The sequence below is a fragment of the Ptychodera flava genome, chromosome 10, assembly GCF_041260155.1.
Source record: "Ptychodera flava strain L36383 chromosome 10, AS_Pfla_20210202, whole genome shotgun sequence".
Classification (NCBI taxonomy): Eukaryota; Metazoa; Hemichordata; class Enteropneusta; family Ptychoderidae; genus Ptychodera; species Ptychodera flava.
The window spans coordinates 2775853-2800683 of record NC_091937.1 but is presented as its reverse complement, the minus strand read 5'-3'; the positions used below and the strand labels follow the sequence as shown (position 1 = coordinate 2800683).

The following is a 24831-nucleotide window of genomic DNA, read 5'->3' as shown; positions in this document are numbered from 1 at the left end:
CCTCTGAAACCACGTGACAAGTTGCTAAGCAACTGGAAGGGTATTGCGAAAGTTCCCTACCGGAAAGTTCCTGCTGAAAACGTCCCGATAGGGGTATTGCGCAACAGTGTTCAAGATCGGAACGGTTACTGTATGGGAGGGGGAGTAAAATCTCGCTCCGATAGGCGTAGGAAAAACGTAGTAAATTCACACAACCAGAAAACGAGTATATACTTACATCCAGAAGACAAAAATCAGCACTGGAACGGGCACTGGAATCCTTAAGGAGCTGTACAGAGCTGCAGCACAGTCGGAATCTATCTAACAAATGATCCGACAGATGTACTGATAGTGAGTCATAGCTACTGTATTGCGCAAGTCCAGGACCTGACTCAGCAGGGAATTTCCCCGCTTAGTTCAGGACAATGCACTGCTGCGTCAAACTGCCAGCTGTTGCGCGTGCGTGAGTTCATATATAGGTCAGGGTCATACTTTAGTTACATGGATGGTTAATTTTTCCTTCGCTCCCTTTAGATAAATGAATAAAATGGTGTAAAAAATTCTTATTTGTCTCAGAAGGGAATAATATTTTACTACTACCCATGTAGTATAAGCAGTGATGTGATGATGAGCGCTGATTAATTGTTCTTGTTATTCCGCTTTCAAGACGCCGCCGAATAAAGTATTTAGACTGATTAGCATGCATTTTCCCGTATTGCACTAGCCCCTACGGATTCTCCAAGGCTTTAAAGTTTCACAGGATATTGCTCCGAAAAAGTTATACATCACCTACCGAGTAGATGTGCCCAGAAGTTAATAAATTTAAGTCAAATTTTACAGATATGGCATGTTTTGTTTCACCTTTTTCGCACGGTTGACAAGCTACCGGTGAATCAATATCACAAAATCTTTCACCTAGCAGAAAAAAATCTCTCACCGTCATATGAAATTGTGAACATTTGTACGTTAATGAAAGAAATACTATCAATGTCTGAATCTTTTTGCTTCATGTAGGAAAACAAAAAAAAACCAAGAAAAGGGATCAAAGTTCAAAAGTTTGGTCTTCAAAGGAGAAGTGTGAAGCCGAGAACACAGAAAGGGAGTTGAAAGAGATTGGCAGGATGGAAAATAAAGCGTTGGATACGTCAACTGAAACGGAAGAGTTTTGCAAATGTTTGTTTATGACCAGACATATTAACATCATGTTAATAAATATGTGCATTCAGACATCCATACATGACTACAAAGCATAAGTTTGTCCAAGAGGGAACGTAAATATAGAGTTATAGGATCGAAAAAGCTAATGTAAGACTCTGTATATAACGTTTTTATATCTGTTGTTAGTTTTTCGTGTTCTTGAAAGAACGTTCTACGCTGTCCATGTATTATCATTGACTTGCCTTCTCTCTTTTTAACCTTATACGATGACGTAATTTGTATTTTATCCATTTTAAGGATTAGATGTGTTATTACCCTGCAGTGGTACATAAATTAACATGCACATATTGTTCCGAAATGAATAAAAAATAGTCGACATAAGCGAACATATCATTGTATTGTGTCAGCATTTACAGAAGCTTCATAAGCTGCCGTAGACCTCTTGAAAGAAATAAAACTATGTGATTACTGGCAGATAAATTTTTACAGTGTAAGGTCAAACAGTAAAACAAATTTCAGGGTTTTGTAATAAAAATGGGTTTCCTTTACTTTAGGGTCAAAATTGTGACATACGTAAAATTAAAACAAGGCATAAGGGACCGTTCAGTTTTTACGGCCGGGGGGGGGGGCGGCAAAATCTTGTCGCCGGTGTTCAAAAAAATGATGACCCCCCTGCATTTTTCGCGAAAAAATGATGACCCCCCCCTTTGTCAGACGAAAAAATTTGATGACCCCCCCCCCCCACTGAAAAATAACCAAAACCCATATGTCAAATTTACCCGCACGGTTTGGATTTGAACTCCGGTACGCGGCGCACTTTATTCGTGTAGCAGAGATGCCAGTGTACAAACTTCTCAGCCACATCCATGCAAACGTCTGTTAATTAGGACGACTGTAAGGCAATTTTTAACTTCATTTCCATAGACAACTTATGTCCATGGACATTGTATAAAGTAAACTTTATTGGAGTGGTTCGCCAAAGGCAGCCCTCCGGTTAAGAGGGTCATGGGCCATTACGTAAAGTCAACTTTATTCTAGTGGGCAACCAAAGGTGGCCCACTGGTAAAAAGAGGGTCGATCATGGCCATTGCATGAAGTAAACTTTACTGAACAGGGCCGCTGAAGGCGTCCGGCCGTTAAGATGGTCATGGGGTATTACAATAAAGTCAATTTATTGTAGTGGGCCGCCGCAGGCGGCCCGCCAGTAAAGAGGGTCGATTATGGCCATTGCATAAAGTAAACCTAATTGGAGTGGGCCGCCAAAGGCGTCTGCCCTAAGAGGGTCATGGGTAATACATAAAGTATATTTATTGTATTGGGCCGCCTTCGGCGGCCCGCCGGTAAAGAGGGTCAATCATGGCCATGGCATAAAGTGGACTTTATTATAGGTATTATGTTTTTGAAAATGTGGTGACCCCCCCCCTTTCCTACCAGTGAAAAAGTGATGACCCCCCCTTCTTCGATTCCAAAATTATGATGACCCCCCTGGATTTTGCCGGCCCCCCCCCCGGCCGTAAAAACTGAACCAGTCCCTAAAGCCACCGAAGACGGGGTACACATGAGATTTTGGTACATCCGTGACATACAGCACGAAACGATAGGCGAGTGCTATATGGAGTGACTGCGGTGGGGTTATTGCTATTTATATTAGACAGATTTGGTGATGCGTTTAACATAAACGCAGGAATTCGTGTCATTACACATTCACTTTCACGTAAAATGTGTAGCAAAACCTGTCCATTACATCATCTTGTGTGTCCTTGTTGTTTTATTCGGGTATTTTGTTCGCTATAAGCCCCAAACAGACGTCTAGGAGATCAAACGTCGAAAATTTACGCCCCATCGCTAGGGGACCCCTTCTAGCTCTAGGCCATATTTGCTTTCCTGCGTCTGGGGATCACGTTGGACGTTCTTCACTTTTGATGATGGCGTTGTAAAGTTTTCACTGTTCAGACTCTTCTCTGGACACTACACGGCAGATTGCCTTACATTAGCTCAAAAACATGTCACATCCTGACATAGATAGCCTCCACTACATGACCCCCCTGAACATTCTGATACAGAACTTCCGTCTACATCTGAACGTCGTACTCCACTATGCTCCAGTTGCAAACAACCTGTCAAGGGACATCGTCAATCCGGGTTACAACCAGGCTTAACCCTTTCACCACCATGGTTTGTCCAAAATCCATTGTTTTCTATGGTAGAGTTGGACCTGTATACAGCGAACTGGGGGTGAAAGGGTTAAACTGTACCGGCTAAGCCATGCAAACTGCCTTAGACAGCACTGCAGCTTCAACGCCATCCCAGCCTGAAGTTACCCCAGAGCTCGCTTGGTTGCAGGAAAGAGAGAGACAACTGATGCAGGAGAGAACACACTGAGAACACTATTGTTACAGAAAAGAGAACATCGAGCACTCGAAGAGCGCATCAAACAATTGGCACAAGACCACTAATTTACTTCCGGGTTCGTTTCCCTAATAATAGTGCCAATCTCTCCGGTTGAAGAGCTTAGGTAAAGGCACAGGCGGTCCAAAAACTATTACTGAGTTTTTCTCACTGTTTTCTCTATCATTGTCTCTCCTTTTCTTCATGCTCTGACTGATCGGAGTAAATAAAATAAATGGTTATGTAACCTAACCTAGCCTTTGTGACTCTTTATTTATTTTACACCCCATTACAAGGATGTATATCTCTCATACACACATGTTGTAATTAATTAGTCAAAATGACTAATTATGCTAATCCGTGGGCTTATCAAGGGTTGGTCAACATTGCAAACCTTTCCTATCTTTCGCGATGTTGACCAACCCATAAAATCCCTGATAAGTCCACGGATTAGCATAATTAGTTGTGTTGACTAATTAATTACAACATGTGTGTATGAGAGGTATCCGTCCTTGTAATGGGGTGTAAAATAAATAAAGAGTCACAGAGGCTAGGTTAGGTTATATAACCATTTATTTTATTTACTCCGATCAGTCAGAGCTTGAAGAAAAGGAGAAAAGATGATAGAGAAAACAGTGAGAAAAACTCAGTAATAGTTTTTGGACCGCCTGTGGTAAAGATTTTAAAGATTAGACCATGAGCTTATGTTGTTTTAGTGAGAGCAGCATGAGCTCCATTCAAAAATCACTTCATCTTTGCAGTGGTATGATTGAGCTGAATTATGAGACCCACATAATGTGTTTCAAATCACCACAAGGGGCGCTATTTTGACCTCCAGGTCAAAATTTCCGTGGACTTGCCCACACGAAATATTGATCAGCATGTTCATATGCCCATCATCAATTTGTAAATTATTGTATTTATACAGCGTTGTGTTACTGAGAAGCTGTTACATGTATATCTATTTACGCTCTTAGAACATTCGAGAAAATTCGATGAATAAAATAACTTTTATTTTGAAAAAATCGTCTCTCCTTTGTGAAGGTTAACCTGTCCATTATTTCTTCCCGCCACTACCCAGGTTTATCACACTGTAGCAGGATTTCAGGACAGAAGTCGAGATATTGGTCACATATGAATGCTACACTGTGACAATCTACTATGCTACCCTGCTAGAAATTGACAAATACTAACTGTATTCTACTCAACATAGTTACTTTACTCTGACAATCAGTCAACCAGTCAACCCCTTTTATTGCTTTTAACTTCACCGAAAAATTACGTCGATATGTCCACTGTTACCTTAATTGGTTGATTCTCTGAAAAGCTTTTAGTATCTCGACTTTTCTGTTCATCTCCTTTGTAAGATTATAACTTACATTGAATTCATTTTTGAAAATTGTTTCATCGGACACATTAACATTAGTTATCATTTAGTGTAATTGACTGTTTGGTATACTACTATATAGAGTATGCTACTGTAGCAAAATTTGTATCACAATCTAAATAGAATTATGGCCATTGTAACGTAGTCAATGTCCATCTTTGCTTCCAATTAATATTCTCACTCACATGGCTTGCAGTGCTTGCACCCGAAATTTCATATTAACATGATATTTGAAACCTCAAAGTTGTAACTACTTTCAAGCACTTTGTTTGATATTTTTCGTTTTCCTTTAACAAAGTTGTCAATACGATTTTGGACTTCATAACAGATATTCTTCTGGTTTACCTATTACAGAAGCAATATTAAGTATTTTTGAGACGGTAAGAGATTTGTAATAAGAATTCACCCATAAATTGCGAGATGACGCTTTCCTCATGAATATAACAGCTCTCGAGTGACTTTGTGGCAGTTTGAAAGCTAAATTCAAACTTCAGCAGAAAATACAATTTATGAAATTATGATCAATTCAACAAGTTTGTGCCAGGTCACTATTAGCGATATCAGCCTACAATTCGACTTGTCGCGTACTTGGTTTAGTGGTTCGAATGCCAATGTCAACATTTGAAGTAACTGCCATTTTGATGTGTTCGATTGGAATGGCAGCATCTTGACCAGTGTCTTGAGTCGTTTTCCTGAAGGAGAATCAAAATTCACGTGTCATGATGTTGCACTTTTGAGGGAGCCGTTTCCATATGTTGATTATGAATACAAAAAACGTTCACGGTTTACACAAATCCTTTGAATCCTGCATTAATGTGACAGAATGTGACTGCTAATTAAACAAGAGAAAGATTGTAATTGTTGCGCATTTTACTTACTTTCCAAACTCCTCTCCTTCTGCAACTGTCTCAAGTAATTTCTCTTTCCTTGTTTCTGGTAACGACAACGTCAACAAACCAGATAAAATCGAAAACACTCCGAAGATAACACCTGGCAAGTGTGTCCAGAGCGTCCTCAGTACCAGCAACAGAGGGGCCAACACTGCTCCAATGCGGGAACACATAAAACACAGACCAATCCCCGTAGCTCTGGATAAAATAGCAGAAGTGAGTATAGGACAAGCAAAACTTTTGCACTTCGAAAACTCAACTTTTGACTACGACACTGGTACTACAACATTTTACATCAAAAGGAAATTATATCGAAAAGACTTATACAGATATGAATTTTACAGAACGCTATATTTGATTTCGAGTGAAATTGATGATTTATTGAGGACAAATGAAGTATTATCCAGTGGGTGTGTACAGCAGCAATAAACGTGACATTTACTTTTACCTTAAAGGAGTTGGGTAAAGTTCTGCTGTAAAGACAGCAATGATCGTGAAGGCGGCTGTGATGCAAAATTTACCGATCATTGCCAACGTAATTCCAATCCACTCCATCTTGCCTTTGTGGAAATATATAAAGTGCGTCAGCAAGTTATATAATTAAAGTATCCATACTTAAAAATATAGCAACAAAATGGCTCTGTATTAAAGCCGCGGTGTGGTTTCCTTCAATCTGCCTCACCCATCTACCATCATTTACCTTTTAGCTTTGAATAGTGAACAAATATATCTGTCTGCTAAACATGACAATGCCTGCAAATGCTTTGCACAGCATCAAATAAACATTGTTTTAGTAGGCCACCAAACATTTCGCGATGAATATCCATCACAGAAAAAGTCTTCAATATCTGTACCGGAACGTATTGAAAAATAGTAGATTCTCTACACTTGGTATTACCCAATCAATTTACAAATGGAAGACGGGGTTAGCCCACGGAAAAGGCTTCACTTACAAGAGGGAGCGAAGAGTATATGCAAGAAAACAAAATACTTAATATCTGTACCAGAATGTACTAAAAACTAGTGTACTCCTCATACTTAGTATTACCCAATCCATTTACAAATGAAACATGGAATAGCCCAGGAAAAGGCTTCACTTACAAGAGGGAGCGAAGAGTGTAGTAATTAAAGCAGCGCCCCCAACCACGAAAGTGCCACACAAAGACCACCTTCTTCCAAGAACTGTCTCTGGTACGTAAAGGCTAGCAACGTACGCAGGAATCTCAACTGCACCAGAAATTGCTGTGTTGAGATAATCGTTACCTCCAAGGTTAGACGTGTTCAGTGATAGTCCATAGTATACCAGGCTGACAGTAAACCTGCGCGAACATTTAGAAAGCAATGGTTACATGTGCATATCTCTGTTTTTATGTGAAAATAATTGTAAGCTTATCACAGCAGTTGTTACTCGAGCAGATCAGAAATGCGATGGACTTTACTATGCATGACAAGCTCGAAGTGAGTGTGTCCATATACATGGGTTTGATTTAATTAGTAAAATGCACTTGGACTCTGGTTTCAATATGGGAAATTTTGCCTCTTTTGTTTCCTCTAAAAATTACCAAGCGTCCGCTCATATCTTTTTGGTTTCACTCATTTAGTTTTTACTTAGTCATTTAATGTTAAAATTTGATTAAAAAAGAAAGATCATATGAAATAACGTTTTAACGATATATCTGCTGGAATTATAGGTAGGTGTAGTCGTGCCACGATATATCTTTATTCAATTCCTCTAGCAAACAAATTTAGACTGTGATGACGCAGCAAAACTAAATGCGCGAAATCCAATATACATTAGCGGTTGTTGTCCGTGTTTAAGCCTATCTGTACGAGAATGGGAACAAAAGCAGTGTGACAATGAAGGGACTTTTCGTAGTAAAATATTTCCTGTAAACCTAGAGACTTACCAGCAGAAGAACAACTTCACTGTTCTTTTTCTCAAGTTAGGATATCTCAATATATCAAGACGACTTTTGCATTGCTTTGCATTGTCTTCTTCCTAAATATTGACCAGAAAATGATTATCCGCTGATGGCATTTCAACATTTTATCAGTTTTTGTTCTCATACGTTCATAAATATATAGTTCTGTGAAGTTTATTACAGGTGTAAGATAATTAAATCATCAGGTACTTCTGACTGAAAGCAAAGTGCCTTGTAGCCTAGTTTAAAAATAAGGGTACGTTGATAATCTAAACACGGATCTGTATTCTCTGTTTTCGTCTAATGTACCGTACTTTTCTTGTCATTTCTGGCGCAGCGTTGATTTCGTCATAGACAGTCTCTGGTACGTTGGTACCATTGACTCTTTGCATTTTGCGAATTAGTTTCTCAGCTTTGTTTATTCTCCCAGTCGTTAACAGCCATCTTGGAGATTCTGAAGCACACCTAGATCTCAAACGGTGGGTCGACAGGTGTTGAAAATACAAAATAAACAAAAAATATGGAAGAGGTCATAAAAATATTAAATACTACTGTAATTTTTTGGCATGGAAATTCATCTTTGTTGGTAGCTAAATACTGTCAATTGAAGTTGATTATTAATTTTTGTCAATTAATTATTGATTATTGATATTGTCAATTGAACTACACGCTAGATTTTTTGTCACTGAAATTTTCAGTTGCAGCACTACAATCTTCATCAGCAGAATAAGCCGATCTCAATGTCGTGACCTTTCGGACACGTGACATCAAAATCGGGTCATAGACTTTTGGTAATTGATACCTTCCACTGTCTCTATTAAGGGACGGCTGAATAACACAGATATATATCGCCTCCTTGACACCCCTTTCAGAGTATCGGGGATCCCTATCTAGAGTTTGTACATTTTCGAAATCCACGAAGTGGTCTGGTGATTCAATGTGGATATAGTGGGAAGCATCCGATGTTGTAGAGCTGGGACGTCGGTGTTGAAGAAATCTAGTTTTTAGAGATCTCTCCATTTCACCGATGTAAAATTGTGTGCATGGGTCCTTATCGGTCTGACCTTGACATGGAATAATGTAAACAGGACCAGTGACGTCTTTCTTGGCAGTTTTGCCCTTGGGTGCAACCAGTAACTGGCGTTGTGTTTGAGTAGGTGTGAAACAAACCATTATGCCGTAGGAGTTGAATGTCCGTTCTGTGCCTCAGAAATACCCTTCACATACGGTAGAACAATCTGTCCTTTGCGGACAAAGTCTTTTTGTACTTTTGAGGTGGTCTCTTTCGGTTTTCTGACCCGATTGATGGTCTGTGAATTCTATCATCCACATACCTAAACCACCACAATTGGGGATGAGGCGCAGTAGCGATAGCGATCTGTTCCAGATGTTCCATACACAAACTGCGAACAATAGACGACATGGGTGAACCCATTGCTGCTCCATGAATTTGTAAGCAATATACTCCGTTATACCAAATATGTGCAACGTAAGCAGACATCCAATAGTTTGACGACTTACGTTACTGACAGGTGAGTTCTTTTGTCAAGAGTATTGTCTTTCTCCAGTTTATGATGAATGACTCCAAGGGCTTTGTCTATTAGAACCGATATAAACAGTGCAGTAACGTCTTCATCTTCCTCCACCCACCCGTCTATTTTTAATACAACTGGCGAAATGCTGAGAGTTGACAACATGATTAACTGTTTGTCCGACTAAGGGAGACAAAACGTCCGCTTCAAGTTTGGCACAGTTGTACGTTATGGTACCAACACTGTTCACAATCGGCCTAAGTGGAGTTTTTTGTTTATGCACCTTAGGCAAACCATAGAATTTTGGTTGGGTCTCAGTGTTGGAGTACAATTTTCTGTATTCTTCTCTGTTTATCCCTCCTTCTTTTTCTACCTCCTGTAATAGTGACACAATTTCTTTCTTGTATTCAGATGTAGGATCTTAATGCCTAGTTTTCTGTAAGTATTTGTGTCACTGAGTAATTGTTCGCATTTCTGCTGGTATTCTTTCGTGTCTAACACAACAACCTTTATCCGCCGGTAAAATGCGAATACCCTTATCTTTCTTAAGTTTATCGAGAGCTTTCAATTCATTCACAGTCAAGGTGGATTCCAGTTTCTTCGGTCTACTTAGGAGGTTTGTGAATTAATGTTAATGCACCCCGTCGCGGTCTGGTAATGTTCTACACGCAGCTTCAGTGGCCTAGATAATATCCACTCCAGGAATTTCTTTAGGGGCAACGGTGTAGTTCACACCTTTCGTTATCACCGATAGCTCAGGATCATTCAACATTGAATCACCAGACCACTTCATGGATATGGAAAATGTGAAACTCTTGATAGGGATCCCATATACTTTGAAAGGGGTGTCAAGCAGGCGATATATATCTATGTTAACTAGCCATCACTTAATAGAGACAGTGGAAGGTATAAATTACCCAAAGTCTGTGACCCGATTTTGATGTCATGTGTCCAAAAGGTCAAAACACAGAGATCGGGTTATTCTGCTGATGAAGGTTGTAAGTGCTGCAACCGAAAATTTCAGTGACAAAAAATCCAGCGTGTTGAGATCAAAAGTTCAATTGATAGTAACTACTGTGACATTTGTTTTGGAACGTTGTGTGAACACACGGCTGATATTCTTGACTGTTGTTGTTTCATACGACACAATTTTCGAATATTTTAATCTTGCAGTGTTATCTTGGCGTATGATGTAAACCCTGAATTCGATTATGATGGGTGCGTTACAGTCATAATAATACAATGAATGCATACCACCAAACGGATAATAACGGAACACTACACAGGCCTATAACCAGTTGAAGTATCCACCATTTGCTAATGAAGTAAGCCAAGGCAGCCAATAACATGTAGCCAATGGCGAAGCAAATGTTTCTCGCCGATTCAGTGAAAATTCTCCATGAAGGGCCAACCAGTTCGGTAGCTATTGAAAGAGATGGCAAATATGTCGTTAATTAGAGACATTGTATGACGAGCAGACAAACAGACATTAGCTTATTACAGGATTAAGCTGTAGTGTAGTATAAAATGTTTTTATTGTTTGATACTCATCGTCGATTCAGTTAATCTAATCACATTATACGATAACATTATCTGCGAGATTATCTCATAGGTATCACATATCACTTTAATGCAATTTGGATTTCGGCTCAAGGGTATATTACCATGTACCAGATATATCTTACTAAGCGTAATGATGTCATCTTTCCAAAATCACCAACTATATGTTTGGATAATTACTCCAAGCTCGTTATGGTTGTACCAAGTTTACTTTGCGTCGATGCCACCAAACCTTCTTTTAGTGCTGTGTGACTTTGTTTATACCATCCAATCCGTATACTATTATTCTTTAAATGAAAAATATATATAATGTATTGTTCTACCAAAAGAATAAGCGCGCTCATTGGAAAGGCCGCGACTTTACACATACACGAACGTCAAATCCACGAGGCGGTGCCACAGCCGGCGACAACTCTAAAATATGTAACTGCATGGTAAAATACTCGGTAAGTAGTCCTAACCGTGTACTAGTAAATCGACATGATAAGAATTTAAATAGCAATAAATCATAGATAGGGCAAGGTCAGTCTTTCCTTTCAAAGAAGTGATGCTCACAACTATAATATTGTTTTGTCATCATATGTTATTAATTATACTCCATAAAATACCAAACTTTTTTGTAAGCACCATTGCATTGAAAGTAGTCGCTTCGGAGTTGAGGAATCGCATACCATGCAGAGAGCTGAAGTTGTAAAAGGCTCCGTTTTTCAAAAACTATACCTAAAATTGCTGGTCAAACAATTTCTGAAAACACACGGCGTTGTTTGCATGTGGCCTTGCTTATACTTGCGGCCCGATTATCATGGTCTCAAAATGTGTCTATTTCAGCTTGAGTCAACGTGTACATACATTTGGAACCAGTTTATTACCAAATCCAGATATCAATCAAATTTTATTAGCAAGGATGTAACTAGTCTGGAGAGTTTGGCATTAAATGTACACACTGCCTCGAAAAAAGGTTCTTGAATATCCATCGTCACCTCCTTCAGTGTCGATCGCACTATATGTAAAGAAATCTGACGCTGAGAACTCGCCATGATGTGTTCTTAATTTTTGTTACGTAGAAATACTTCGATGTCGCGCCCTCTACATAGGACGTTCTGGAATGTAATCAGTTAGCGAAGTTCACGTTAGACCGAGTTTGCCTCTTTAGCTGGTTAGCAAGTTTGGTAAGGCCGAGTTGGTTTCGGCTTAGACCAAGTTGACCATGAACCAGTAATACGGTAGTTGTTCAAGTTGAACTTCAAAAAAGAAACAGTTATAGTTGCAAATTGTCCCCGTGTCAAGGATTACCGAGTTTCATCTTACAGTGGGACACAAGACCATTTAGAATGTTTTTCGTAAATTTGTTCTGATTTTTGATGCATTACTTTTCGTAAAACGTAACTCGCTTCGTTTACGAGTCACGGTGATGCGTATAACATTACAGAAAATTGACTCAAAAACCTAAAATGATTTCATCAGAAAATTCGCCTAAGTTGACAAAGTCACATTTTTTAGCAATAAGTTAGTGTTTTCAGAAAAAAAAACATTTGTGATACGGGATACTGATTTGCCATGTCATAATAATTGTACTCAATATTTTCACATGAGTCAATTAACGCCTTTCTTTATTATCAACTGACCTTCAGTTTACATATTCTTTTATGGCAAAGGATATTATATTAACCCGATGGTACAATTTACATATTCCTTGCTAACCAAATAAATAGAAAAAGATGCTTTATTAACTTGATCTAAGGTAGGTATACATTGGCTTTTTATCAAAGATTTATAATGTTCAATGTTTCTGCTCTAATTATAAGTTGTAAAATAAGTGCCAAAACCTTTTCGTTTCTAAGTTTGTGTTTTGTCCTGGTTCCTTTAACCTTTTTCGTCAGTTACTTTGTCCCGTAACCATTTTTATTTCTCTTTACTAAACCCTCCTATTCGTGCAGATGGAGATATGGTTTTATTTCGTATCTGCAATTGAGTTAGAAATTAATATTTTAAGGTCGGTAAATATGAATATAAAATACATATTTCCCTAACCACTAATCAGTACTTTGCCTGGAGCTGGTTATTAATATACCTTGAACGATAGTTATTCTTGCACCTATTTCGATGCCAAACTATTATACAAAGAATGCAAACTTGACTAGACCAAATCTTGCCTTCGGAGGACATAATGTGACTCAACAAACGGAATGATTGCCTTCCAACGACATCTCTTTTCTACTTATAACATACCTATGTAATTTATCAATGTAACCTAATATAATTGTTTTAAAGGTTTTACCTAATATGGTTGCTGCCATACCGAGTCCTGTTCCGATAAAACCCGTCAGAAATCTGAAAGTGATGAAGGCGGCAGTGTTTGGCGGGAAGGCAGAAACGATTCCAAAGATCGTCATCCCAACAGCACCGATCATGGCAGTTGCTAAGCGACCAATTCTAAATGAAGATCGAAAAGCACACATTCAGTTATTATTAAATAGTACGAACATGAGTTGCTAACTCTTGCCTATGAAAAAGATAAGGATTTTGAAACAGCGTTTAAGATATAACAGGAACGTCAACATTCTGAACCTTTTAAGGAGGCGAATTCTATACGCAGGCTTTACGAGTAAGTATACTTATTTGCACCTCCTTTCACAATTCGCTGTCTCCCACCGGGAATAGCCGTTCAGAGACCATTGGGTTACAGAAACAGAGTATTGACTAAGGGTCCTTAAAGATAACATCATTTATTTTTTATACATGGGTGTCACGTGTTTTCCCTTCTTTGCCTGTATTTGTAACAACATAGTTATGTACAGTGGTTATAGGCATACCATGAAAATGTAAAGTCACTGTACATGTTGATATCATGCAGGATCGGATCCGCGCACTCTGTGACGTCAATATCATATCATTTTAATGGTTTTGTTTATGAGTTCACAAAGCAAAGGGTATCAAGTGTGGTGGGTGAAAGTAATAAATGTACGAACTTCGACGTATTACATAATAATAGCAAAATTGATATCAATGTGAATGACCTGTATAACAACCTACCTGTCGGAGAGATAGACAAAGGGGATAGGTGCCATGAAAACACCCAGCATATATACCGATGATGATATTGAAGCCATGTAATATCGATCACAGACAAGATTAAACTGAAACGAAAAAAAAAGCCGATGTGATAAAATATACTTCGGTACGGGATGACTCATCTGAACAAACAATAACAAGGCCATCTTAGTGGCAATATTTTCAATTGCGTTATCTTGTGACGGGATGATTACAAAGTTGCTGGCTGATATTATGCATGGTATACATTTTGACAGGTAGATATGACTGGCAAAAACCCAAAGACCTTAGCATAACATGCTCGGATTTATGATTTTCTGACTTAGTGTTGATTATAGCATTGTATTCAGTAACCCCCATTCATCGTGGCAGTAATTATGCCCTACCTCCTGAATTACTGTTGACTTGTATGTAGAACGGTCGTACTTCCATCCATGGTCACACTTTATCGTTGAATTGGTGTACTTGGTGACATCTTTACCAGGATGATCGACGGCTGTGATGTTATAACGGTAGCATTTACTGTACACCAGCCTATCCCCACAGGCACCATCACTCTCCTCCAACGGGATGGTGAAATTCTTGAAAGTTTCCAAGCAGATTTCATAGGTGTTTTCATTTGTGCAGTTGGCGTTGTAGTACTGTTCGAGTTGAGGAACGTAGCACCAATGGTCGGTCTCAGCCAGTATGAAAACTGGAGAGAATATGTGCAGCGCTAAAACAGCACTCAGTAAGAAAAGAAGACAGTGGGTGCGTCTTTGAAAAGGCCCAAAGTCGCCAAGATATTCTAAAATGTCATCGAATTTTACCATTTTAGAAAACAATGATTACTCCAGTAAGTATTTACCCCGCTCGCTCGACAAAAACAGAAGTTACGATATCAGACGTTGTCCATTGAAATGTAACCAGTAGAACATCTGAAGTGCCTTGTTAAACCACTTTTTGACAGTAGCAATGTATCATTAACAAACAACCTATTGTTATGTAAAGGCATTTCATTTTAGAAGTCGCACTGGGTGCCATATCACAAGCGCCCATGGGTTGGGTATCTACTAGATCGATCGATTTTCAGCTCAATCTATCGATACAGTGCTCGATCTGCCCGCCACTGTAACCTAAATACTCTATATTTAGGTTGCAGTGGTTGCCAGGGCGCCCGTGTGCCATTTATAGCCTTACCGTTCTTCAGCAGACTTTCCTGGGGTACTATAAGTAGTACAAGGTCCAATTGGAGCGCACATATCGCGTAACTCGATATTATGTTATTTAATTTTACGAAATAAACAAAAGTTTGTATACCATTCTAGCTTGAGGTACCACCCATAAGAAGCCTGAAGGGATGTCAGAACGGATGAATGCAATTGCGTCGGCTGCACACAACACAACAGACTTGGCGCGAAGAAACTTTCCCATCACGCACAGGGATCAAATGTCAATCAAAATTCAATACAAAGTTTCTCTGCCTTGGCAATAATATTATGACCCGGTCGCGTTTACTTGACCCGCTTGTTCTGTTTAAAGCAAAGGTTACACAACCCACAGAGGTCGCATAAGTCAACGAATTCGACCCATAAAAAGAAGTATAAATCAGCGAGTAATATGCCAATACATATATTTGGCATATTTGCTCCCTGGGTTGTCAACCCTAGCAACGTATAGGTATACCCTTATAAAGCACAAATTCTTCAATTTTCCATGAAATGGAGGAGGGGAGAGTTTTGGGAAGATATTTTAGTCAAAGCATTTTCTACAAAATAATGTGTCAAAAGTTCAATTGGGATAAAACGTTGTGTTAGAGTAAAAAGGGGTCAAAAGTCCAACATTTTATCAACTTTTCTAGGTTCAATAAAATCGGATCAAGCATATTCGTCTCAGGACATAAAAGCTTCAAGGACAAAATGGCTGTTAGATACCAAATTTTGTACTGTGAAACAAATGAAGTTCATTATGTAATATTATTGTTCATGATGCTTTGCCGAGTTTTACAAAAACTACTAGAGACTGTCAGTGTTATTGGTAAAGACATAAAATGTTTTAAATGTATTCAAACTAAGCCAGATATACATGTGGAAATTGATTATAGTAAAGTTGAAATCATCTCCCTTGTCGCAAAGTCTTGTAGAAAGGTGGCCATTAGAATCAAATCCGAGCTTAGTCACTTCTCACTTGCAGAGTAGATGTGCCCAAAAGTCTTTAATTTAAGTCAAACTGTACAGATATCACATTTTTGTTTAACCTTTTCTGCACGGTTAAAAGGCAACCGGTAAATTTAGTATGATCACAAAATCTTTCACCTAGCAAAAAATTTCTGTCACGGTCACATGAAATTGTGAATATTTGTACGTAAAGTAGAGAAATGCTGTCGACAACTTAATATTTTTGCGTCATCTAGAAAAAAAACAACCAAAAGAAAAGGTCAAAGTTCAAAAGGTGATAGCGTTTGGTCTTCAAATGAGAAGCATGAAGCCAAGAAGACAGAAAAGGAATGGAAAGAGATTGGATACATCAGCTAAAACCAGCATTAATGTTGAAAGTGAGACAACTGAATTGTAAAGATCCTATTTTGAGTACTAAAACTTACTACTCATGAAATATTGTACTATGAATTCACAATAGCAGCTCTAACTTCTATGTGGTCTGAGGATTCAAACGTTCAACTTCCTGCATTGTTTTCATTTTATACGTGCTGATCACTGCTCCAAGTTAACGTCAGAAAAACATATTAAATCACCTCTTTAGATTGCGGTACCTGTTCCAGCTGTTTTAGGAAGAGTTTTGGAAATTTAATGTTTGTTTATGACAAGACATCATATTATCCGCACATAACTACAAACACGTAAGTACGCCCATGAGGGTACAGGAAATACAGAATTATAAGATCAAAGCCGCTATTTTTAGACTCTGTAATACATTTTTATATCCGTTCTTATTGAATTTGAGCTCTTGAAAGAACATACCACACTGTCCATGTGTTCGCGTTGACTTGCCTTGCTTTTACTCTTTTTAACATCGTACTATGACGTAATTAGTATTTTTACCACTTCAGGAATTATTATATATCATCCACCTACAGTGGTGCACAAATTGTCATGCATATTGTCTTACATGAGTCAAAACTAGTCGACAAAAGAAAGGTAGCGAACAAATTATTACGTTGTATCAGCATATATAGAAGCTTCATGAGCTGCTGTACAGAACTTAAAAGAAATCAAATTATGCAATTATTGACGGATCAATGTTTACAGTGCAGGCAATTTCAGGGTTTCGTAAATGAATCGAAGAAACGGCTTTGCTTTACTTGAGGATTTAAACTTGTGAAATATGTAAAATTTACAAGGACTTACAGTTTAAAATATCTATTCATTGCGACATGTTCTGATTTGTATATTATTAAATGTATCCTTCTTTTTACGACCATTTGATTACATTTCATATGTTCATCATTCATTTGGTCAAGCTTGTAATTGTATAGCGTTGTGTAACTGAGAAGCTGTTATGCTGTCATACTTCTCGAGACTCTTATAACATACGAGAAAATTCGATAAATGAACGAACTTTGAAAAGATTGTATCACATGTGAAGGTTAACATGTCCATTATGTCTCCCTTAACTCACCAATTTTATCACACAGTAGCATTATATCAGGACAAATTTAACAGCATCGCAAGTCTAGATATTAGTCAGATATCAATGCTAGATAGTGACTATCAGTAGCTCTCCTGTGTTACTCTGCCAGATAATGGTAAATAGTCACTGTCTTCTACTAAACACAGTTATATTACTCTGACAATCAGTCACTCTGCAAGAGAGCGACGATCAGTTTCTCTACTCCTCCAGGTATTGGAAACCAATCGCTCTGCTAGATAGTGAGAAATAGTGACAATACTGACAAAGGGTCACTCTGGCTTTTTCAAAATACTCCTCTATTGTATTTGACGTAACAAAAATTACACCATTATATACACTGTTGCATTAATTTGTTAATTCCCGGAAATACTCGTAGTATCTCAAATTTATGTTCATGTCCTTTGCATTGGTATACCTTATATTGAATTAATTCATTTTCAAAAGTGTTTCAATGGAAAAATTATCTTTAGTTATCATTGAATATAATAAATTGATAAAACACGCCACAGAGTATGCTGCTGCAGCAAAGTGGCATCACTATTCACTATCTAAATAAAACTATGACCATGGTAACGCAATCCATATGGCATCTTTGCTTCCGACTAATCTTCACATTCACATGGCTTGCAGTGCTTGCAGTTGGTATTTCACAATAACATGCTTTACATCTCAACAGTTGTAACTACTTTCGGGCAATATTCAATAAGATTTTGTACTTTATAACAGATATCTTCGTGTATAAATATTACAGAAGCAAAGTACTGTATCTTTGATACAGCAAGATGTTTTCTAATAACAGTTCGCCTATAAATTGTGAGATGACGCATGTATTGAACAGTTTTCTAGTGTCTTTGTGGTAGCTTTTGTGAGCTAAATTTGAAATAAGTAGAAAATCAAAATCATGAATGTTGTGCAATATAAAAAGCCATGTCATCAATTGAACATGTAATTGCTAGCAGGTCCATAATGTGCGATATCGGCCTGCAATTCGACTTATTTTGTACTTGATTCATTGGTTTGAGTGCCAAAATCAACATTTGAAGTAACTGACACATTGATTTGTCCGATTAGAATGGCAGCACCTTGACCAGCATTGTGAGTAGTTTTTCCTGAAGGAGAATAAAAATTCGCGTGTCAGCATTTTGTATTTTGGAGAGAACTATTTCCACCTGTCGATTAATTCCAAATGCTGCAAGTTGTTGACAGAAATTCTTTTCAGTAGGCGACTGCTGCGTACCGAGCAAAAGATCGTAATAGTCAACAGTTCTTATACTTACTTTCCGAACTCTTCTCGTTCTGCTACTGTGTCGAGTATTTCTCTTTCCTTGTTTCTAGCAATGACAACGTCAACAAACCAGATAAAATCGAAAACACTCCGAAGATAACACCTGGCAAATGTGTCCAGAGCGTCCTCAGTGTCAGCGACTGAGGGGCCAACACAGTTCCAATGCGGAAACACATAAAACACAGACCAAACCCCGTAGCTCTGATTAAAAATAAAAGTAACAGAAGTGACTATAGGACAGTGGTACTCTAACATTTTACACCCACAGAAAATTCTATCGAAAAAACGTCTACAGATACGAATGTTTACAGAACACCATATCTGATTTCGAGTAAAATTGATGATTTATTGAGGAAATATACTAGCCTTATGAAGTATTATCCTGTGGGTGTGTACAGCAGCAATAAACGCGACATTTACTTTTACCTTAAAGGAGTTGGGTAAAGTTCTGCTGTAAAGACAGCAATGATCGAGAATGCGGCTGTAATGCAAAATTTACCAATCATAGTTAACGTAATTCCAATGCACTCCATCTCACCTTTGTCAGATGTATAGATTATTGAGTCAGTGTGTCAAATAATTAAAGTATCCACATCCAAAACGTATAACAACATATGTAATAAAGCCATGGTAAGGTTTCCGTCATTCTCCCTCACCCGTCTACGATCATTTAGAAATCTTTAATTCTTTGACTGGTGAACGAATATATCTGTCTGCTAAAGACAATGCCGGCGAATAGTTTGCACATCAACGAATAAAGCATTGTTTTAGAAGCCTACCTAATATTTCGCAATATGAATGTGCATTTAAAGACAAAATCTTCAATATCTGTACCTGAACGTATTAATGACAAGTAGTGGACTTCGTATTCTTAGTAGAACTCCATAAAATACAAATGGGCCACGGGTTAGTCAGAGTGAAGAGTGAAGTAATTAAAGCAGCGCCCCCAAACCACGAAAGTGCCACATATAGACCACCTTCTTCCAAGAACCATCTCTGGTACGTATAGGCCAGCAGCAGACGCAGAAAGCAATGGTTCTTATGAAAATATATCTGTGTTTGTGTGAAACTAATTGTAAGCTTACCTAGGCGGTGTATACTTGAGCAGTTGAGAAATGCGATAGACTTTACTGTGCATGACAAGTTTGAAGTGAATGTCGTCATATACATTGGTTTGGTTTAGTTAATGAAATACACGTACATGGACTCTAGTGTCACAATGAGAAAATTAGTTCATTTGTGGCATCAAAATAAGTCCAGCGTCTACTCATGTCTTTTTGGTTTCGCTCATTTAAATGTTACAGTTTAATTGAAAAAGAAAGATGATATAAAGTAACGATTTAATGGTATATCTGCTTGATTTATTGATAGGTGTACTAGTGTTACAATATATTTCATTCGTTTCCTCTAACAATCGCATTTTGACTGTGATGACTCAGCAAAACTGTATGCGCGAAACCCAATATACATTAGCGGGTGTTGTTCGTGTTAAAAGCTTATCTGTACGAGAATGGAAACTTAAATAGTGTGATGCTGAAGAGACTTTTTGTGGTAAAATATTTCCTGTAAACCTAGAGACTTACCATCAGAAGAACAACTTCACTGTTCTTTTTCTCATGTTAAGATATCTAAATAAATCAAGACGACTGTTGCATTGCTTTGCATTGTCTTCTTCCTAAATATTGACCTGAAGATGAGTATCCTCTGATGGCATTTCAACATTTTGTAACCCTTATTTTTCATGGATTCATAGGTATAGTTCTGTGAAGTTTATAACAGCTGTAAGATGATAAAATCATCAAGTATTCCGACTGAAAGCCCTGTGCCTTGTAGCGTAGTTTCGAAATAAGGGTACGTTGATAATCTAAAGACGGATCAGTATTCTCTGTTTTCGTCTAATGTAATTTACTTTCTTTGTTGTTTCTGGTGCAGCTCTTATTTCGTCAAAGACAGTCTATGTTACGTGGGTACTATTGACTCTTTGTATTTTGCGAATAAGTCTCTCGGCTTTGTTTGTTCTTCCGGTCGTAAGAAGCCATCTCGGTGACTCAGAAGCTACGCTAGATCACAAAAGGCGGGTCGCAAGGTGTGGAAAATACAAAACAAACGAAAATGATGAAAAGGTTTTAATATATTAAATAACTTCTGTAATTTGTCTTGAAACGTTGAGTGTACCCAGGACCCGTATTCTTGATTGTTGTTGTTTCATGCGACACAATTATCGAATTTTTCAATCTTGTACGGTTATCTTGGCGTATGATGTAAACCCTGAACTCGATTATGCAGGGTGTCTTAACTCATAAGAATACATCGAATGCATACTACCAAACGGATAATTAACGGAACACTTGACAGGCCTATAACCAGTTGAAGTATCCACCATTCGCGAATAAAGTAAGCCAAGGCAGCCAATACTATGTAGCCAACGGAGAAGCAAACGTTTCTCGCCGATTGAATGGAAATTCTCCATGAAGGGCCAACCAGTTTGGTACCTATTAAAAGTAATGGCGAATCTGTCGTTAATTAGAGACGTTTTACTGTTTGTATGACGGAAGGACAAAGATACATTAGCTTAGTACATGATGAAGCTGTAGACTTGTGTAAAATGTTTTCATTTTCATTTTTGCACATTTTTATCAAAGTCAGGACAAATTTTCATTTTTACATAGTGTTATCCAGGTTTTATCTACTTAAATGTAAACATTATAACTCCTTCGTATTCCCTATTCCCCTTTCCCCGTTCGTTTCCGGGTCACCCACATAACGCCCTGGATCAAAGTAGAGAATAAGCATTTATTCGATGTCGCAATGGGGTGCTTCTACGGTACCGAGATATGTGAATTTGTGGGTCTGTTTATCCTTAGCACGCTAGCCCAGAAGTATGATAAAAATCAAATCGGCTTATACCGGGCGGGCTTGGCGTACTCAAGAATACCACGGCCAGCAAGGTAGAAAATTTGAAAAAGGAAATCACGAAGTTATTTCGTGACATTGGTCTGAAGATCACAATGGAGACAATCTAGAAAATAACAAACTTCTTGGATGTGACATTTAATCCGAATGACGGTAAGGTCTTTCCGTATCCATACGACCAAACAATGCATGTCAACAAGCAGTCTAATCACCCGCCGACTATAATGAAAGATATACCTGACGCAATATGCAAACGCTTCTCAGCAATATTCAGTGATAAGGGCATCTTTGATAGATACGAAGGTCACTACAATCGGTGCTGAAGACAAGTGGATACACCGAACAGATTAAATATGTCAAGACCAACCAATCAGCGAAAAGAAATAATAACAGGAAACGTAACTTCACGTGGTTAAACCCCCTTTCAGCAGAAACGTTGATACTAATACCGGCAAGAAATTTCTTATACTTGTTGACAAACACTTTCCAAAGGGGTGTAAACTTCACAAGATCGTCAATAGGAACACAATTAAGTGAGTTACCGCTGAACGAAGAATAGGGCTATTATAATCAAATCGCAAAATAAGAGGGTAATCACCGGAGATCAGCGTAAAGATCTACCAGCTAATTGTAATTTCCGGAACAAATCTACAAGCCCCTTGAAGGGTGACTGTCAAGTGAAAGATGTAGTTTACAAGGCCAGGGTATCAACGGGACAGCACAGAGAAGGTTTACATCGGCCTCACTAATAACACCTTCCAGGTGCTCATCGCTAATCACATGCAATCGTTCCGTACCGGAACTGCACAGACCTGTCAAAGTGTATTTGGTCTTTAAAAGACAAGAACCAGGTCTTGAACGCCAGTTATCGACAAAGCATGATGTTACTCTAATATAACAAGCGATATAATCTTTGTATATCTGAAAAGCTACACGTTGGTTCAAAATGTCTCCAACAAAACAATTATTATTTGTCAAATTTTAATACCACCTGCAAATAGAATGGTACATGCCAACCATATAAATCAATACTATGAATACTTTTAGTAATGTCTAAAGATTGCGGGATGTATGAAACTTAAGCAACAGATAGTATTACTTTGTACTTGAAGTAATTCGTATCATTATTTATAACGCTCTGCTTTTCTAAAGTGTAAATACAGTATTTGAATGAGCTGTGAATGTATTTCAAACTTCATATGCAAAACCAAATGTCCAGAAGTGACAGTTGTACATAAATTGATGTAAATCACTAATATCAAAGAAAGAATACCAGTAAATCAAAAACTTCTGTAGGTAATTAGCTACATACTGTTGCCACTTACCATGTTAAGTGTTTACGAACCCATGGGTGAAATTTGTGAGGGACAGTCAGTTGTATCTTTTGACAAGCTACATTTTATAAGTAGTAGCTAAATATGATGTGCACAGTGTCTGAGAGGAAATTTGAAGATACCATAATTCCACAGCTAATAATGACGAAATACTGTCTTTTGTTGACTATAATAATACGAAATATGAAACAATCGCCTTTTATTTGAACCTGTTCAACCTAACATTAACCATAGATATCCCGCAAGAAATTGTTACGTTAGAAGTTTTCAATCAAGAACCAAGCGCAAAGGATTCCAGCCCAGTTGTTTATCGTGTTAATTCATTACGCTATTGAATGTGGATTTTGTCATTTGTGATCATCATGTTGTTAATGTATGCGCCACCTTCAGTGTGAAACTGCGCAGAGTTTGGGTGACCATTTTGTCGAATGCCTTCGTACAGTGAACTTTTGGAAAGTGTTTTTTTTCAAAATGTATCTCTTTATTAGAAGTGTGATAACAAATAGGTTGTACAATACTGATAATTCAAGACACATTACATATTCTATGCTTGCAAAAGAAAATCACAAAGATCTAATTAAATCCCCTACAACTGAATATTTTTCATCATCTGAGAAATTGTTAGTTCCTCTTTAAGAAGCCGGTAATATGATTTGCACCAATTATTTTTGTTTCCAATGTAGCTGAATATTAAATTTCATACTTTTGTTTATGGAATTGTTTATAAATTCCCAGAAATGTCTTACAAAATTGCATGTGAAGAGAAAATGCTCGCAGGAGTCTACTTGACCGCAAAAATTACAATTAGCTGTATCTATTATTTTTAATTTACAAAGGTTGTAATTATGAGGTATTTGGTTATGTAAGAGGAGATAATTAAACTGTGCCACCTTCTTGATATAAAGATATTTTACTTTAAAAGCCCAGGTCTTGCTCTTGCTTGTATAGTTGATATGTAAATCACTCAAAATTAAAGGTGAATATGATTTGTCGGTTTTTCCGCTTACAATGGCCAAATAGAAATCTTTCCTATGAAAATAAAGATATATCTTTTGTTTTACCGTCATAACCGTATCTAAAATTTATTCTTTTTTTCTGAACAATTATTCTTCCATGAACATCTTTGATGAGTGACATCCATTCTATAGGGATTGCCCTTTTCAGTATTAACAATTGTACAATCAAATTCCTGCTGGTTTTTACCATGTCTTTAAAAGGCATTGAAGATAGATAATGACCGTTAAAATACATCAATAAGATAAACTTTACCACTGTCGATCCGTTTTTTAAAAAATGAAGGCTTGTTTTTACATGGGATTACATGGGATTACATAGATTAAGTATCTTATGGTGTTTCGGAACAAAAGACGGGGTTCCTTCATCAGTCGCTCTCTTGTTTTGTATCCCCTTCGCTTGGTTGTGTGATAAAGTCATCTTCGTCCTCGAAGAGGAGAAGTCAGATTCGTTATTAGAGAGTTGATCACAGTGTAGCAGGCTTTCGGGATAGAATTTAGAGCATCGCAAGTCCGGATATTGGTCAGATATGAATGCTAGATAGTGACCATCTACTATGCTACCCTGTTAGATATCAGGTGCAGCCAACGGAGCTATTCATCGAAAAAGCTATTCAGGAAGAATTTTTTAGAGGAGGGAAAATTTTAAACTTTGCTTGGGCAGGGGACATATTTTTAGCTGGCAGGGAGCTGATTTTTTATCGTCAGGGAAGATATGGTTTGATTGGCCCGGGGACCGGGATTACGGGAAAAATGAGGAGAGAGGAAGTTACTTGCCTTTTTACAGGGCAG

The 24831-nt window shown here is 37.9% G+C and overlaps 1 protein-coding gene across 1 annotated transcript; it reads right to left on the bottom strand.

Moving 5' to 3' along the window:
• Positions 1-4759: 4759 nt before the first annotated feature.
• On the bottom strand, positions 4760-14732 carry LOC139142955 (organic cation transporter protein-like). Its single transcript, XM_070713150.1, has 8 exons — positions 14254-14732; positions 13850-13953; positions 13000-13249; positions 7710-7801; positions 6904-7121; positions 6251-6362; positions 5791-6000; positions 4760-5604 (listed from the first exon to the last, which is right to left on the bottom strand). Exons 1-8 carry the CDS (start codon positions 14677-14679, stop codon positions 5478-5480), a joined length of 1539 nt encoding a protein of 512 aa, XP_070569251.1. The 5' UTR covers positions 14680-14732; the 3' UTR covers positions 4760-5477.
• Between the last annotated feature and the right edge of the window lie 10099 nt (positions 14733-24831).

What these genes read in the sequence shown, in the direction of transcription:
- LOC139142955 (XM_070713150.1), bottom strand. Translation starts at nt 14,679, where the DNA reads ATGGTAAAATTCGATGACATTTTAGAATATCTTGGCGACTTTGGGCCT. An exon ending in AGTCAACAGTAATTCAGGAG is followed by an intron (nt 13,954 to 14,253) that starts GTAGGGCATAAT and finishes TTTTCGTTTCAG; the next exon opens with TTTAATCTTGTCTGTGATCG. An exon ending in TACACTCTTCGCTCCCTCTT is followed by an intron (nt 6,363 to 6,903) that starts GTAAGTGAAGCC and finishes ATTTCCACAAAG; the next exon opens with GCAAGATGGAGTGGATTGGA.